General features: G+C 41.4%; 1 protein-coding gene across 4 annotated transcripts in view; it reads right to left on the bottom strand.

Moving 5' to 3' along the window:
* Window positions 1-15,354, bottom strand: part of Elovl7 (ELOVL fatty acid elongase 7) — a 73,282-nt gene that overhangs the window by 7,511 nt on the left and 50,417 nt on the right. For 3 of the 4 annotated variants that reach the window (XM_052743256.1, XM_052743257.1, XM_052743258.1), the window contains exons 3-6: window positions 10,573-10,763; window positions 6,668-6,748; window positions 5,707-5,763; window positions 3,373-3,478 (exon numbers count right to left, since the gene is read on the bottom strand). In XM_052743256.1, coding sequence (XP_052599216.1) covers window positions 3,373-3,478; window positions 5,707-5,763; window positions 6,668-6,748; window positions 10,573-10,763 — 435 coding nt within the window. Of the gene's footprint in view, window positions 1-3,372; window positions 3,479-5,706; window positions 5,764-6,667; window positions 6,749-10,572; window positions 10,764-15,354 lie in introns of those variants that run through there. The other variant, XM_052743259.1, reaches the window with a different exon arrangement.

The following is a 15,354-nucleotide window of genomic DNA, read 5'->3' as shown; positions in this document are numbered from 1 at the left end:
CTTTCTTTACAAGAATGAGCCTGAAAAGCAAGCATCTCTGAATGGGTTACAATTAGTTCCCTCAAATATCACCTCTTTTGACTTAAAGAAAATGAAAGAATCACCTGGGTAGTTATAATAACGCTCTATATTTCCTAAAGGGGATATTTACATAGTTATTAGAAAAAACCTGCCATGAAAATATTTTCCTCTTATTCCCAGGGCAATTTGGGTTGCCATTATCCCAGGAGAGAGTACAGGAGGCAACCCAGAAATCAAACACTAGGCAGAGATCATCTGTGCTCCAGTATTTGCAAAGATTAGCTTAGACAGACCAGCTGGTTCTTGGAACACAGCTCTGGCCAGTCCACACTTCTGGAAACAGAACGTGTTGCTGGTCCACCACCGCAAAGGCAGTGCAAGAGCTGAGGCCTGTGGACGAGAACCCCACAGCCAAGACTAAGCGGGGATGCCAGCTCACAGAACACGCCACAGACACAAACATCCTTTCTTTCTTCCTTCCTTCCTTCCTTCCTTCCTTCCTTCCTTCCTTCCTTCCTTCCCTCCCTCCTGTCTTTCTTTCTTTCTTTCTTTCTTTCTTTCTTTCTTTCTTTCTTTCTTTTCTTTCTTTCTTCCTTCCTTCCTTTCTTTCTTTTCTTTTCTTTTTTTTTTTTTTTTTTTTTGGAGCTGAGGACCACTTTGCAGCAAGTGCTCTACCACTGAGCTATTTTCCCCAACCCCCAAACATTCTCTTTCTACCTTGACCATTCTTTAAAGGAGATGGGAATTAAAATATGAGTAAAGGCACTATGATCAAGGGTTTGATATCCATAGACATGGGATATTTCAAACCTGAGGTCCTCCTTGTTTGAATCTGCATTTCTTCGAAGTATTACTTGTTTTGAAATGGACGCTAGACCATCAACGGATTCAAATAAAGGTGAGAAAACCACTTGATTCCATTCTTTAAATAAAATGTATATTTCCCATAGTGGAATTACCAGCTATTCAAACGGAAAGATGGGAAACCACAGAGAAGGATAAAGAAGCCAAGGGGAACACGTTGGTTTGGTTATCTTCAAACAAAAAAATTGGAGCACTGCCTTCCAATTTTTTCTCCAATTTCTTTTTCAGAATTGAGATATAGTATAGCTGTTCCTTGAGACTCATGAAAGGGAGGTTTCTAAACTCCTTGGTAATAGCCAAGTCTGTGGATATTCAAAGCTCCTTACAGAAATTGGTGGATTGTATGCATATAACCTGTGCGCATGCTCCCACAGACTTTATGATACGAAACCATGTGCATGTAATGGAAGCTGTTCTGCACTGTATTGCTTAGAGAAAAATGACAAGGAAAATGTCGGTACATGATTTAGGACAGGAGCAGTTTTTCTTCCTTGGTTTTGATGTATGGTTGGCTGATTCTATGGATGCAGAGCCCACGGATATGGAAGGCTGACTATGCCGGTGTTACAGAAGAGACAGAAATAAGCTACAGGGTGTGAGAACACCTCTATTAACATCTTAAAAAGGAAAATAGTCATCTTTGTCTATCATTAGCAGTCACGTGGTTAATGGGGAAGCTTGCACAAGTGCTTCTCTATATCATTTTCTTTTCTTGCCTTTAAACACACAAGACATTGTAACCACCCTAGGAGAGAGTATTGAAATCATAGCTACCCTAGGGTTTCCAGTTTTTCATCAACATAAGTAAGACATTAGTGCACCTCACATAGGAGACCTGAGCCCAATATGCAGTGGAGAGGAAACAAGAAGAAGAAACCTTCAGATGAATCAAATAATAAAGATTTACAACTGTGAGCATCTGTGACTTCTGGATGTTAAAAAAAAAAAATAGGACAAATAATTTTTACAGCAAAGTTTGCTAACCTGGAAATCCATGCTTGAAGACTTTGCTTATTTGAAACTTTATTAAAGAATAAAGTTCCTGCCTACTTTTTCCATTTCTAGGTGTTCAGAAACAGAAAACCAAAATGAAGCAGACACTTAGACTCAAGCTTTTGGTTTAACCTATCTCTGACCTGAAAAACAAAAACAAAAACAGAATGTTGTGTCCTGTGGTAGACTGCTGTGGGAACTTGAGTGATCGTGATCTGGCTCCTCTTTAAAGCTGTTTCCGTGTTGTCTGCCACATCTTGTGCTGCGGATATCGCTCTGTATAAACAAAATGCTGATTGGCCAGTAGCCAGGCAGGAAGTATAGGCGGGACAAGCAGAGAAGAGAATTGTGGGAACAGGAAGGCTGAGGAGGAGACGCCAGCCTGCCGTCCAGGGAGCAGCATGTAAAGGCAACAGGTAAAGCCATGGAACACGTGGCGACATATAGATTAACATAAATGGGCTGAGTTTAAGTGTAAGAGCTAGTCAGTGGTAGGCCTGAGCTAATGGCTGAGCAGTTTAACTGATATAAGCTTCTGAGTGATTATTTTATAAGTGGTTGCTGGGTCCATGGGGCTGGGCAGGACTGGAGAAAACTTCAGCTACAATCTTGGATGTGGTTTATTCACAAATGTTCATGTGCCAAAAGCTTTGTCTCCAGTGCAACTGGATAAGTTGATAAGTCGTGGGCCCCTTAAGAGGTGGAGCTTAGTGAGAGGTGATGAAGTCAACTACTTCAGATTATAGGCCAGGACTTTCCCGTGTCTCTTGTTCTGTCTCTTGCTATGCCTCCCTGTTCTCAGTCTCTGTTCCTTTGCTCACTCCCCCCTTCTCCCCTCCCCCTTTCTCTCCCTCCTCCCCTCGCTGGTTCCTCTATGATGCTATGTTACACTGCTAGACCTGCCTAGAGGCCAAACAGATAATACTGCCCGACCTTGGACTTTCAGCATCAAAAACCACAAGCTAAGCAGACCTCCTTTCTTTGTAAACCAATCAGCCTCTAGAAATCTGAATAGCAACACATGACAGATTAAGATGGGGTATGCCTCGTATCAGGAATTCGAAGGCAAACAAAACAGAAATGGAGATAACATTCTGACTTTCTGTGAACACATTAGGAACATTATTTAAGTAGATATTAAGTAGATATCAATGAATCCAAGGCTTTCGATACTTTATCTATTTTTTAGTACCTATTTAATTGAAAACATGTAATAGAACTCTAAAGGGAAACAATAAAACCTAAACAAAACGAAAGAATGTGCACAGAAGGTCTTGCTCAAAAGTCTTCATGTCTGAAGACTTGGAGTGGGGAGTCTAAGAGTCCTATGCTTGTGTTTCAGGTGATAATTCCAAAGTCAGAAGTTTAACCAAAATGGCTCTTTGATTTTTTTTTTAAGTCTTATAAATTACATTTAGGGGCAGAATTTGTGTTTGTAGCACACGAAAATGACATCACTTATAGATCACATGATCCCAGCTCTCCCTTTTCTACCTGCAGCAAATTTGACTCCAAACCACCAGGTCCATGGCATGATTGTATGATGGAAGACATGAAGGAAAGTCACTTGGCTATTTTTCTTACGCAGAACAAAAAAGACCTGAAATAGTTTAAAGAAAAATCAAGTTCATAAAAACCATGCAATAATTTATTGTTACGAAACTATTGGTAAAGAGCAAACAGTTTCACGATTGGCTTCCTACGGGCTGCTTTACGGGGTGTTCAGAGGGGTAGTTTGGTTCTCCGGGCCACAACTCAAAAGGCTAACAGCATGCTTGAACTCGGGCATGGTATGGTAATCATGAGAGCACCAATAAGAAGGTGAGAAGTTTTATACAGATTTAAAAATCAAACATAAAGAGTGAAAACTCTGGCCAGAATTTATTGAAAGAAATGCTATTGATATATATATCATATATATATATGAGGTTTATATATATAAACCTCATTAAGTTTTGAACTACATGACAGCCAGAAGTTCAGCCATAATTCCTAGGACTGAAATTATCTCATTTTACATTGCTCTCTAACACATCTTACCAGTTTGGATAAGGGTTAGGCAAACTGGAAGTGGACTTGAAAAAAAAAAGTAATACTATTGTATTACCAAAGAAAAACAAATGCTGAAAATCCTGAAGAGTTAATCCTAAAAATACTGTGGACAAGAAAGCAAAGCTGCATAAGAAAAAACAAAAAACAAAAAAAAACGAGAAGGGAAACAAAGGTACCATTGCGATTGCCATGTCCAGTGTTGGCTCACTATGGGAGAGAAAGAGCAGAGTTGTGTGGGGGAGGAGGGTGTCAAAGAATGCGCTAAGGGAACAGTTCACAGCATCAGGGTAAAGTTAGACTTTCAAATTCAGAGCATAACACAAAGCGTTACTGTGTCAGGAAAACTTGGAAGGCCTCAAGGCGGAAACAGTTTCTTTATGGAAGTTGCAACTGAGAATATGCAAAGCAGAGTCCACCAAGCCAAACGCATTTGCTTATGCACATGGAAGAACCCAGCCTGGTGCAACATAGGGTCATAAACTTCCAACAGGGGTCCTCTTCTCACAGCAGCCTGTCTCTGGGGGAAGCCACTCAACTTCTTAGGTCCAGGTTTACCCCGGAGTGAGGGTTCTGAACTAGAACGGTAGTTCCCAAACCTGGCTGCAAGTTACAATATGAAAACAGAGTTTAAAAATACCCATGTGTATAGTCTGTACTCCAGACCATCAGGCATCAGCTCTCAAGAGGTAGGTCCTGTGTGTACTGTTTTGTTCCTAATGTGTGTAATTGTAAGGTACCTGAATGCTGAGGACCGGGAGTCCACAGCAAGCAGCTTCTCAAAGGACATCTGAAAAACTGTCAGAAAAGGGAATTCCCGAGTTCTACCCAGGACCTACTGAATCAGAGGCACTAGGAAGTTCAAGCATCATTTGTGCTTTAACAAGTCTCCATGGTTTGTTTTGCTTTGTTTTTTCCTTCCTTTCTTTTCTTTTTAAAGACAGGCTATTTCTATGTAGCTCAGGCTGGGCTCAAACTTGAGGTCCCGCCTCAGCCTCCTGAGTTCAGGGATTCCTCTAGGTGATTTTAATGCAGGCTAAAATTTGAGAAGCCCTGGATTTTAAATCCTCCAAAGTCCCTTCTCAAACCTAGCATTTTTATGTTTTTAGTCAACTAAGGGTGTCAAGTGTGAACATTTCTAACAAACAGTGTGGTGGTGTGTGTTCCAGACACACTTGTCAGTAAACCGAGCATAGCTTTCCTATGCGAGCAGGAAACCAAAGCTCTTGGCTCTCCACCTTCAGAGCACATTAACCCCTGGGCCCAGTCACTCAAGGTCCAGAGTTGACCCTCACCAGGACCCAAAGCAGAGGGAATGAGGGCCCAGCAAGCTCAGCTTTCAGAAGAGCAGCTGGAGATAGTGTTTGTGTGACACCCCATGGATGACATCACACTTTGCTAGGAGTTTGCGAATCGTGATGCCTAAGTGTCTTACAAGAGTATGGTCGACACTGTGTTTCGGTGCAAGGTAACACAGTCTCTGCTCCTTGCTTTGGGACCAGCTTCCTAAAGAACTGCCACCATCTACATCAAGGTGTGCAGTTCTGTAGAGTAAGTGGCGGTGGCCCTGTGTATCGCAGTCAGGTAATACCTACACTTTTTTAAAACTGCAGTGAGAGGCTGTGACATACTGGAGAGTGAGCTTTCTAAACACACAGGTAAGTTAAAGGAAAAGGGGGATAACAGTAGACTGGCCAAGGGAGGGAGGTGAGCCAAGGTATGCAATGGCCACACCGGCAGTTTATTGCTTCCGTGAGACATCAGTTACCACATACTCACAGTGTCCAACAGCTCAATAAACTTGGAGAAGTAATAAAGCCAGCAGGTGTGCACCATCTGGGGAAATACACACAGATAAGAACTTAGTTATTCAATAAGGATGAGACATTTACTTAAAATAGGTTTTAGAAACACACAACAAAATTTACCATCCCAGTCCATTTTTTTAAGGTATAGTTTGGTGGCTCTGATTTCATTTACATGCCTCTACAACCATTGCATAGCCATCCGCAGAACTCCTTCATGTTGAAAAAGCGAAACTATACTCATTGCAAAATAATTTCCCATCTCCCTCTTCTGTCCAACCCAGCCATCATTCTACCCTCTGTCCTAGGCATTCTGACTATTTGGGCACCTCGTGTAAGCTGGATCATGTAGTATTTGTCCTTTTGTGATGAATATACTAGTTAGCCCAATGTCCTCAAGACTCATACAAGATATAGCTTTTACAGGCTGAATAATAATCTATTCTCTTTGTGTGTGTGTGTGTGTGTGTGTGTGTGTGTGTGTGTCTGTGTGTGTGTCTGTGTGTGTGTCGGGGGAGGCAATTTTGTTTAGCCATTCACCATCCATGGACACTCAGGTTGCTTCTACATTTTGGCCACTGTGAATAATGGTGTGGTGGTCATGTGTAGGCAGACGTCTATTTGAGTCCCTAACTTCAAACCCTTTAGGAATATTGCCAGAAGTGGAATTGCTGGATCTTATGAAAATTCTACTTCTCATCTTTCAGAAATCAGGCAAGTTTTGAAACCCAAGAAATTTAGACAGCACTGTCATTTTATAGAATTTATACACCGGACCTCCTTTAATTCTTTCTTATAATTTTAGCTTTTCCCCCTAATTTATATAATCTGATAATAGACTCATTCACTCATTCTGAATTCATATCCAATATTGCAGAGTCCAGGGGATTTTCACCATGATTTTGAACTACAGATTTTCCCAAAGAGAAACTCACCCTCATCGCTCTCGGTGACTGAGAATAGTCAACAATGTCACATCGAAACGAATAACCTGTACCCCAGCCAGACATCACAAACTGGAAGGGAAACACGCATATTAAAGAGGAAGAACTTGCTAACCACCACAGCAGAGGACTACACCTAGTTGCATGACCAGCTGAGTAAGCAGGCGGTACAGGGGAAGAGGCAGTGAGAACCAGGACAAACGAAACACGCTTCGGGGCGAGGCTTGGCATCAGGCCTTCTCAAAGGCACCATTTATATGAACTGCATTCTGGCCAATTTGTCTATTAGGAGAATTCCTTTAACATAGTGAAGGGCAAAATCCAGGGAGTATTTTGCTTCATTAGCAAATATTTTCTTTGTCTACTACATATGTGTGCTCATGTACTTTTAAGGGGCAGTGCCTGACTCTGAGTCTGTTTTTTTTTTCTGGGCATTTCAAATCTTCCCAATTAATCAGTAAGTATTAAACAAACAAAAACCTACCCATGGCCACTATGCCTTTCCTACCCATGGCTGGCAAGTCCAGTATGAAGTGGTGGTGCCTGGCTCTAATACTCTCTCCTCCTTTAACATATAAACTGACCATACACAGCTCTGATAGCAGTTGCACTTGGAATTCACAAGACAAATACGGGAAGACAATGCTCTTGTTACTAACTGGAGTATAATCTGGCAGACGGTCATTCCAACACACCCACAAAATGACCTTCTACTGGTGTTAGAAATAAAAGCCTATTGTTGATAAGTCTGAATTGTAATTCAAAGATCATATTGACATTCTTTTAGTTGGACAGTGGGAAGATCTTTTTAAAACAGTAGCTAAAAATGAAAGCCAAGTGCTTGATTTTAATTAATGCATACATATAATGGCTGGGCTGATCTGGGGTAGGGACAATAACATTCTCTCTCTCTCTCTCTCTCTCTCTCTCTCTCTCTCTCTCTCTCTCTCTCTCTCTCTTCTTCTCTCTCTCTCTCTCTCTTCAAGTGTTACTTTTCACTCTGCAACTGCCAGCATCTGGCTTGGAAGTCTTCTCTCTCACTCTTAGGTTTAGGCCACCTCAACTTTTGAAGCATATTTTATATTTATAGTCTCATTACTATTGTAGCTAAAATAAGAGCTTTCAAATATAAAAATGCACACTTAAAGGCTTTCGAGAGGCCTGGGTATGTTTAGTTTTTGAGACTGGGTCTTGCTATGTAGCCCAGGCTGGCCTCAAACTTATGGCTCTCTTGTCTCATCCTCCTAAGGGCTATGATAACAGGTATCCACCATCAGAAATCAGCCAAGATGATATTTTAATATGCAAAAAGAAGGAAAAAGTGGAAAGAACAAATTTACCTAGGTATTTAAAATGCATCCCCCTTCTCTGTACGCACACCTACTCTGCAGTATAAGATAATATAAACTTTGAAAAAGCTATGAGATCTTGAACAATAAGACTCAGAAAAGTATAGGATATGCAATTCATGGTTTGAAAAAATGCCTTAAAAATCAAGTCAATAGATCTTTTCAAAGTAACAAAGGAGTGTGACAGAAACAGTGAGTTCTCTAAACCCTCAAGTCAGTGAAAAATGCCATTTCTGTCATGCTCAGACTCATATCAACTGATGTAATAGTCAACCCAATGATTCTCAACCTGTGGGTCCTGACCCCTTCGGGGGGGGCATCAAATGATCTTTTCACAGGAGTTGCATATCAGATGTTTACATTATGATTCATAACAGCAACAAAATTACAGTTATGAAGCATCAATGAAATAATTTTATGGTTGGGGGGGGTCACCACAACATGAGGAGCTGTATTAAAGGGTCCCAGTGTTGGGAGGATTGAGAACCACTGCCCTAACCCCAGGAGCTCTTTACTTAAACTAGATGACCAGCTCTATCTAAACACTAACAAGAGCTGTAGCAAATGAGAGAGGCTCCGTGTCTCGGCCCTCTGTGGGTCTCAGCTGCTCCCTCCCTCATCACTGTCTGATTTGTGCCTCCGGTGCAGCACACTCGACCACAAGCAGACAGCTGCGCTTCTTCGGGATGGCATGGATCTCGTCCTCCTTGCTCATATTTAGCCCAACATACCTGGCAGAGGCATCTGCTCTGAGAACCTGACAGACTCTTGCTCCCTCCCATACACCGTGCCTGTGTTGTGCTATCGCCTACAGAGAGCACGCGCCCTGGTTAAAGTTAGAAGAGTGTGTTCAAACAGAGGGGATCTAACATCTTCCTGGTTCTGACTTTAAGGACACACCAGTAGCCTGTGAAGGTTTTGACAGGTATACCTCTAGTCTCGGCTAGTAAAGAAAAGGCTAATGGGTTATGTTAAGTCCTGAAACTATAACTCAAGTATTCGTGAAGTCAGAAACTCCTGGATTCCGATATTTTTTTTTTTTTAACCTTCTTCTATGTTGCAATTGACAAAGCAGGAACAAAACCCAGCTGGTTACTACTGGATATAAAATTTGAGAAATCATCATTTGGGGTCATCACAACAGTAGCAGTGTCAAACACAGAACCTGAGAATACTAGAACATTCTGGGACCTGAGAGAAAAACTAGTTCAATCCTGTCATTACAGCAGAAGAGGGGAGGCAGAGCCAGGCAGATCTCTGTGAGTTCAAGGCCAGCCTGGTCTACAGAGCGAGATCCAGGACAGGAACCAAAACTACATAGAGGAAACCCGCCTCAAAAAAAAAAAAAAAAAAAGAAGTCTTTAATCCCAGCACTCAGGAGGCAGAGGCAGGCAGATCTCTCTCTGAGTTCAAGGCCAGCCTGGACTACAGAGTGAGTTCCAAGAAATGTGCCAAAGCTACAAAGAGAAACTCTCTCTCAAAAAACCAAAACCAAAACCAAACAAAAACAAAAACAGAAGAGACCTGAGGCCTAAAGAAAAGTAACATGGTCAAAACGAGCCAGCATGGGCTCCTGGCTTCCAAGAATGTTCTTAACCTCTCTCGAATGTATATTCTCTCTCTGAGAACATGTGAGCCACCTGTTCATAGTCTCGAAGGGACAGAGTAGTGGTCTGTGGGCAAGTAGTAGAAACGAAGAAGTGCCATGCAGGAGAATGAAGCTGGACTTGAGAGTGGCCTGTGAGAAAAGGTGAGCAGAGATTTTAAGTGATCTGATCAGGTCACTGGTAGCAGGAATGAGACTGTGAGGCCAGCAAGGCTCCTGCTCAGAGACCCCAAGTATGAGCAAGCACACAAAGGTATGCTAGAAAAAAATAAATAAACAGAAGGAGGAAGACAGCCAGGATTAGATATACACCAAAGAACCCTAGAGAAGCAGGTCTGTGTGGGGAGCTGAGACATGTCAATAGCAGAGGAGTAGGGCGCAAACAGTCTGTTCCTATTTCTCTTCCAACAAGGGACAGGGCTTTATGACCTACAAGTCCACGTGAGTCCATGTTCTCTTTTGCCTCAAAGCCTCTAAAACCTAAACAGCCAGCCATTGTATAGCTCGTTGGAGCACAGAGTAACCACAAGTTCCCACCGTGATGGGACAGATTGTTACAAAGACAAGACCAGCTCTGGAGTCAGCTGGACTTGCGTTCCGGGATCAGCCCTCCACTTACCAGCTATCACTCTGAGTTCATCAATTATTTTCTCTGAGTATGAGTTCCCTCAAAACTAACATGTATCATGTGCAAATCTCTGAGGTAATTTTTTTTTCTCACTCTCCATGATAGAAACTGTCTTGAGATCCTTGGGTTTATTATTTTATCTAGACATGACAATTTTGGTGTTTTTGTTGTTGTAAACACCTGCTTAGTTTCTAAATTCCTTGATTCTCAAAAAAAGGGGGGGGGGTGCTCCATAGTCATAACAAAAACATACTGACAGATACACACAAGACTCAGGCAAACTTTTCCCATTAGGAATACTGAAGACACTTGCCTCGTAACACATATACACAGAAAACAGTACTATGAAAAAATTGTACGTTATCATCGCTTTCCTGAGTTCAAAGGCCTTCCGATTCTCCATGAGCTTTGGTCCCAGAGACGTGACAAAATAGACATAGAGCCCCAGGATGATGGTTTGTGGCAGAGGCGAGGACATGAGGAGCCAGTCTTCAACTCTTGGATCTAAGAGAAAGATAACAGGTAAGTGCACAACCCCCTAACCCGGAGATAATAGCCAGCAACCTATATCCCAGAGCTGACTGTGCACCACTGAACAATCCCGAGCATCCTTAGGAAGGGGCACAGGAGAAATCCCTAGGAGCAATGAGGCTGTCATCACCTTTAAATTTCAAAGGGCAAGAGGTATTTGTCACCAGAACCTGAAGTGGGGGGGTCTCTGAAAAAGCCCTTCTGGAGGAACTGTGCCATGGATTGAATTCTGCATCCTCTCCAAATCCAGGTGTTAAGCCTGGGGCAGTAGTGCACTTGGGAAATGGAGAATCAGAAGTTCAAAGTCATCTACATCTACACATCAAGTTTGAGGTCAATCTCAAAAAATAATAAAATAAATAAAACCCATGTGTTGAAATCTTAGCCCCATAATGTGATGGATGCAAGAGCTTTTCACCAATAGAGTTTGTTTCATAAAAGGGACCCTAGCAAGCTCTTCTGCTATCTTTCTGCCACATAATGACATAAAGCAAGACAACAGCCACTCAGGAAAGTTCTCGCCAGAGCCCCACGTTACTGGCATCGGGGTCTCAGATACATAATTTCTCCGAGATCTAAGCAGTGGGGATAAACACATCTAGAGGAGATGCTCCATCATCCATGACCACAATCAACATTCAGAAAATTTCCATCCTACATGGGCATGTTGGTGCACTTGGGAGGTGGAGGCAAGAAATCAGGAGTTCAAGGCCAGCCTGGGATAAATGAGACCCCATCTCAAAAAATATTTTTTCCATTCAGATATTCTTTTATATTTAAAAAAATGTGTTTATATTTGCTGCTTATTCATTCCCTTGGTTTCCTAAGAAAACTGACATACTTCCTCAGATAGTATATCATAGAACCACAAAACTGAAATCAGGACCATATCAATAGGTAACAGTCTAAAGTGTATGTCCTAGGTGTCCAAAGTGTGAGCCAGTAAGTCTGATATTTTGAACCAAATCCAATAGGTAATGACCTTACAACCACATAAACATAAGTTCATCTAGTTCTTGCTGGCTCCAGGCTAGCAGGATTGTGGCATTTAAAAATTGCAATTAAAAACAAACTGTGATTCATTCTATAATTTCAAGCACTTGGGGTGTAATTTGACCGAGTGACCTCATGAAGCCAGAGTGGTATGGAGGAAAATAACTACTGGCAGCTTCCAGGAGCATCTGACTCAGCTCCACATAGAGCATCACCTTCATCACTGTGAAAGAGGACCTGGAGCACACATCCCTGTTCATCTAAATCACTAACAAGAAAGCCAGTTACCAGTAAACCTTATCACCCCTGGAGGTCTGACTTCTCACCCCAAACTTCTTCAGTAGAACTCCATGACTGTCCACTCATTCAGTCTCACTTTTAGTGCTGGAGATGTTCCAGGCAACAGTTGAATGTCCAGGGCTTTAGCTAGGAAAGGTGACTTATCCTGTCTTCAAGTGGGCCTCCCTCAAAAATGCCAGCAGATGCCATTGTCTCAAAACAAGCAAAGCAAGCTAAGGAGTAAATAGCCAACTTAAAAACCAATGCCAGATGTTTAGGATTTGATCTTGTTCTTATCTGGCTGCCCTTTCAGAGGACCCAGGTTCAATTCCCAGCACCCACAAAGCCGCTCACATCATCAACAACTCCAGTAAGTTCTTCTCCAGCCTGGTAACAATGGCAAGTTTCCTACAACAGGATTTCTGGTCATCATTGGCAACCACTGTGTGGACCTGAACACCACGAGGGGAGTTACAGGAAATAAAGTTTGTCACAGAACTGGGAATTGAAGCACGGAATTAGAACTGATCGGCCTTAAATGAATTCCTTCCCCTGATGGTCAATGTAAACCTTAATATATGAATGTCATAAAGCCAAAGTCTAGCTTTTTATTGTTTTATTAATATGTCTAGCTTTTATTCCTAATAAAATAAAGGCTAATGAAATCAGCACTAAAGGAAGAGCCCTGGAACACCGCAGTTGCCTCTAACAGCTTGGCTATGATGTGGGAGACTTCTGGTTTCTTCTGCAGAGGCAATTGCAAATGTTTCTGTTGTTAGCCACCTCCAAATACGGTTTTAAAACGAAAGTGTTTCAAGTGTCAGTAAAGGTACTTCTTGATCAGAGATATCTTTTGTTTGATTTTTTCACTGACTTGGCAGGGGAAGAAAAACCAAATGACATCATCCTCCTGTTCCTCCTCTGTTAGCAACAGAAAGAAAGCAAAGCCAAGAAAAGCATGCCAGGCTAGCTTGGGAAGACCAAGAAAATCATTTCCAAATAAATCCTTTCTTCCTGTGATTTAACTTTTTCAGCACACACCTTTTCTTAAAATCCTGTAGACGTCCAAGTGCTACAAATAAAAAGTTATTATGGGAAAAGCTTGTTTACTTCATTTTATGTTATTTTCAAAAAAGATAATAAAATAACAACAAAAATTAAATATATGTTTGTGTGTACAAAGGAACATTTATTTGTGTGTGCATGTGAGGAGGCCAGAGGTCAACCTTGGGGTCATTGGTGAGAAATGATCCACTTGTTTTTTTTTCTGTGATTTAGCTAAGCTGGCTGGCCAGTAAGCACCATGGATCCCTGTCCCTGCTTCCCAGAGCTGGGATTCTAGGCATGGGCCACCATTCCAGGCTTTTCAAATAGGCATTGGGGATTGAACTCAGGTCTTCATGGTCACACTACATACAACTTACTCACTGAGTTATCTCCTTACCTGCCTTCTTTATACCAGGCTCTAAAAATTGTACTACAGCAAAATTCTGGAGGCAGACAGTCGGTGTCGTGACCCTGTCCTTCCCTCTGGGCCCTTTATGCAGCCTTAGGTAATTGACTTAACCTCACTGTGTGCACTCAATAAGCTTGTCATTGTCGTTACAGTAGATCTCAAATCTGTAATCATAGCTGAATAATGTCTGTAGCAATTAAAAGTCCAATTTAAAAAAAAAAGCAAAGACCTTAATCCAACTGAATCAGAATGCTAAGGGGTGGATACCAGGCATATAAGCTTTTAATATTCAACCATAAAAAAAAATGGCAAAGGACTTAATTTCTCAAAAGAAGAGACACAAGTGGTCAACAAAGAGAAGAATAAATGCACAATATCACTAATTATCAGGAAAATACAAATCAATGCCAGAATACAACATCACCTACTGCTTAGAGGCTGCATCATCAAACAAACAGAAGATAATGAGAACTTCTGAAAACATGGAGGAAGAGCAACCCCGTGCACTCATGATGATACTCATGACGAGTACAGCCACTAAGAAAACCACATGAAGACCCCACTAAAGCCTAAAAGTAGAATTATCGTTAAGTCCAGCAGTCTCATTGATGGAAACTGTTTGTTGAGGATACCAGCAGTCAGATCCATTGCAGTGTTATTCACAATAGCCAAGGAGCCAGATCTACCCAGTGGTTCATCATCAGATGCATAAAGAGAGCAGTGTAAGTGGGATATCATTTGGTCTCTCAAAAGAAGGCAACCATGTCCTCTGCAACCTTTTGACAAGTGGGACGATACATTGTTATACTAACTGAAATAAGCCAGACTCAGAAAGCAATACACAGTCTCATACATGAAATAAAGGGTATTAAGGGTCTGGGTAGACAACAGGGAGAGAGATATGTTGGGCAATAAGTACAAAATTTAACTTAGATAGAATAACTCTTTTGAAATCTATTATAGGGGTATATAGTACTATAATACTATATATAGCATAATGTATTATGTCGTACTATATATCATAATATAATATGTAGTGTTATATTACATAATATATGATATATTACTATATAGTAATATAATAATATACATTATATGATAATAATAATAATAGTACACTATGTAGTTGAGATTCCTATCATATGTCTCCAATGTTCTCAACAGGTGGGTATGTTAACTAGTTCATTTAGTCATTTCACAATGTATACATCTGTTACAATATCATTTTGCACCATATACACAGATACAACTATAATTGGTAAACAGGCAATCTTTTTAAAAGCTACTGAGATGACCACAATGAACTGTTCAAATTGAGAAATCAGGATTCTAGTGTGTGATCAAGTTTCCTTGAGCCACATGCAAAGCTGCAAGGTCCCACAGTAGGCTCTGTGACAATCTTTTCTTACCTCTGGATCCAAACTGCTGTTTTTCCTCCATACAATTGCCAAATTCACCTTCTGAAAGTAGAGCTCTGCTTAGATGATTCTATTGCTCAAATGAGCTTTCCCTCACTGACCACTAAACCTCACAGCTTAGCATGATGTTTAGATCTCCAGCTAATGTCCCTGTCTCCTGCCTCTCTCAGTAGTAATCTGCCTTCCTGAAAAGGGAGTCAATCCACGTCCCCGTGAAGAGTGGGCTTTTCCTTTGACATGCCTGTGGGTGAGTTGAGCATGACAGCTTGACATGGAGACTGTAAAGAGGGCACAATGACATTTAAGGTTAATTCTGACTCAGTCTATGAAGTCAGTCAGGGCTGAGTGTTCCCTGTTTCCTCAGAGGAAGGGACAGTCTTGTGTATCATGTACTTGACATCAGAGCTGATTTAAGTGT

The sequence above is a fragment of the Peromyscus californicus genome, unplaced genomic scaffold, assembly GCF_007827085.1.
Source record: "Peromyscus californicus insignis strain IS unplaced genomic scaffold, ASM782708v3 Scaffold_18__1_contigs__length_77618521, whole genome shotgun sequence".
Classification (NCBI taxonomy): domain Eukaryota; kingdom Metazoa; phylum Chordata; class Mammalia; order Rodentia; family Cricetidae; genus Peromyscus; species Peromyscus californicus.
Note: the sequence above shows the minus strand (reverse complement) of the source record. Positions and strands in the feature narration are given on the sequence as shown.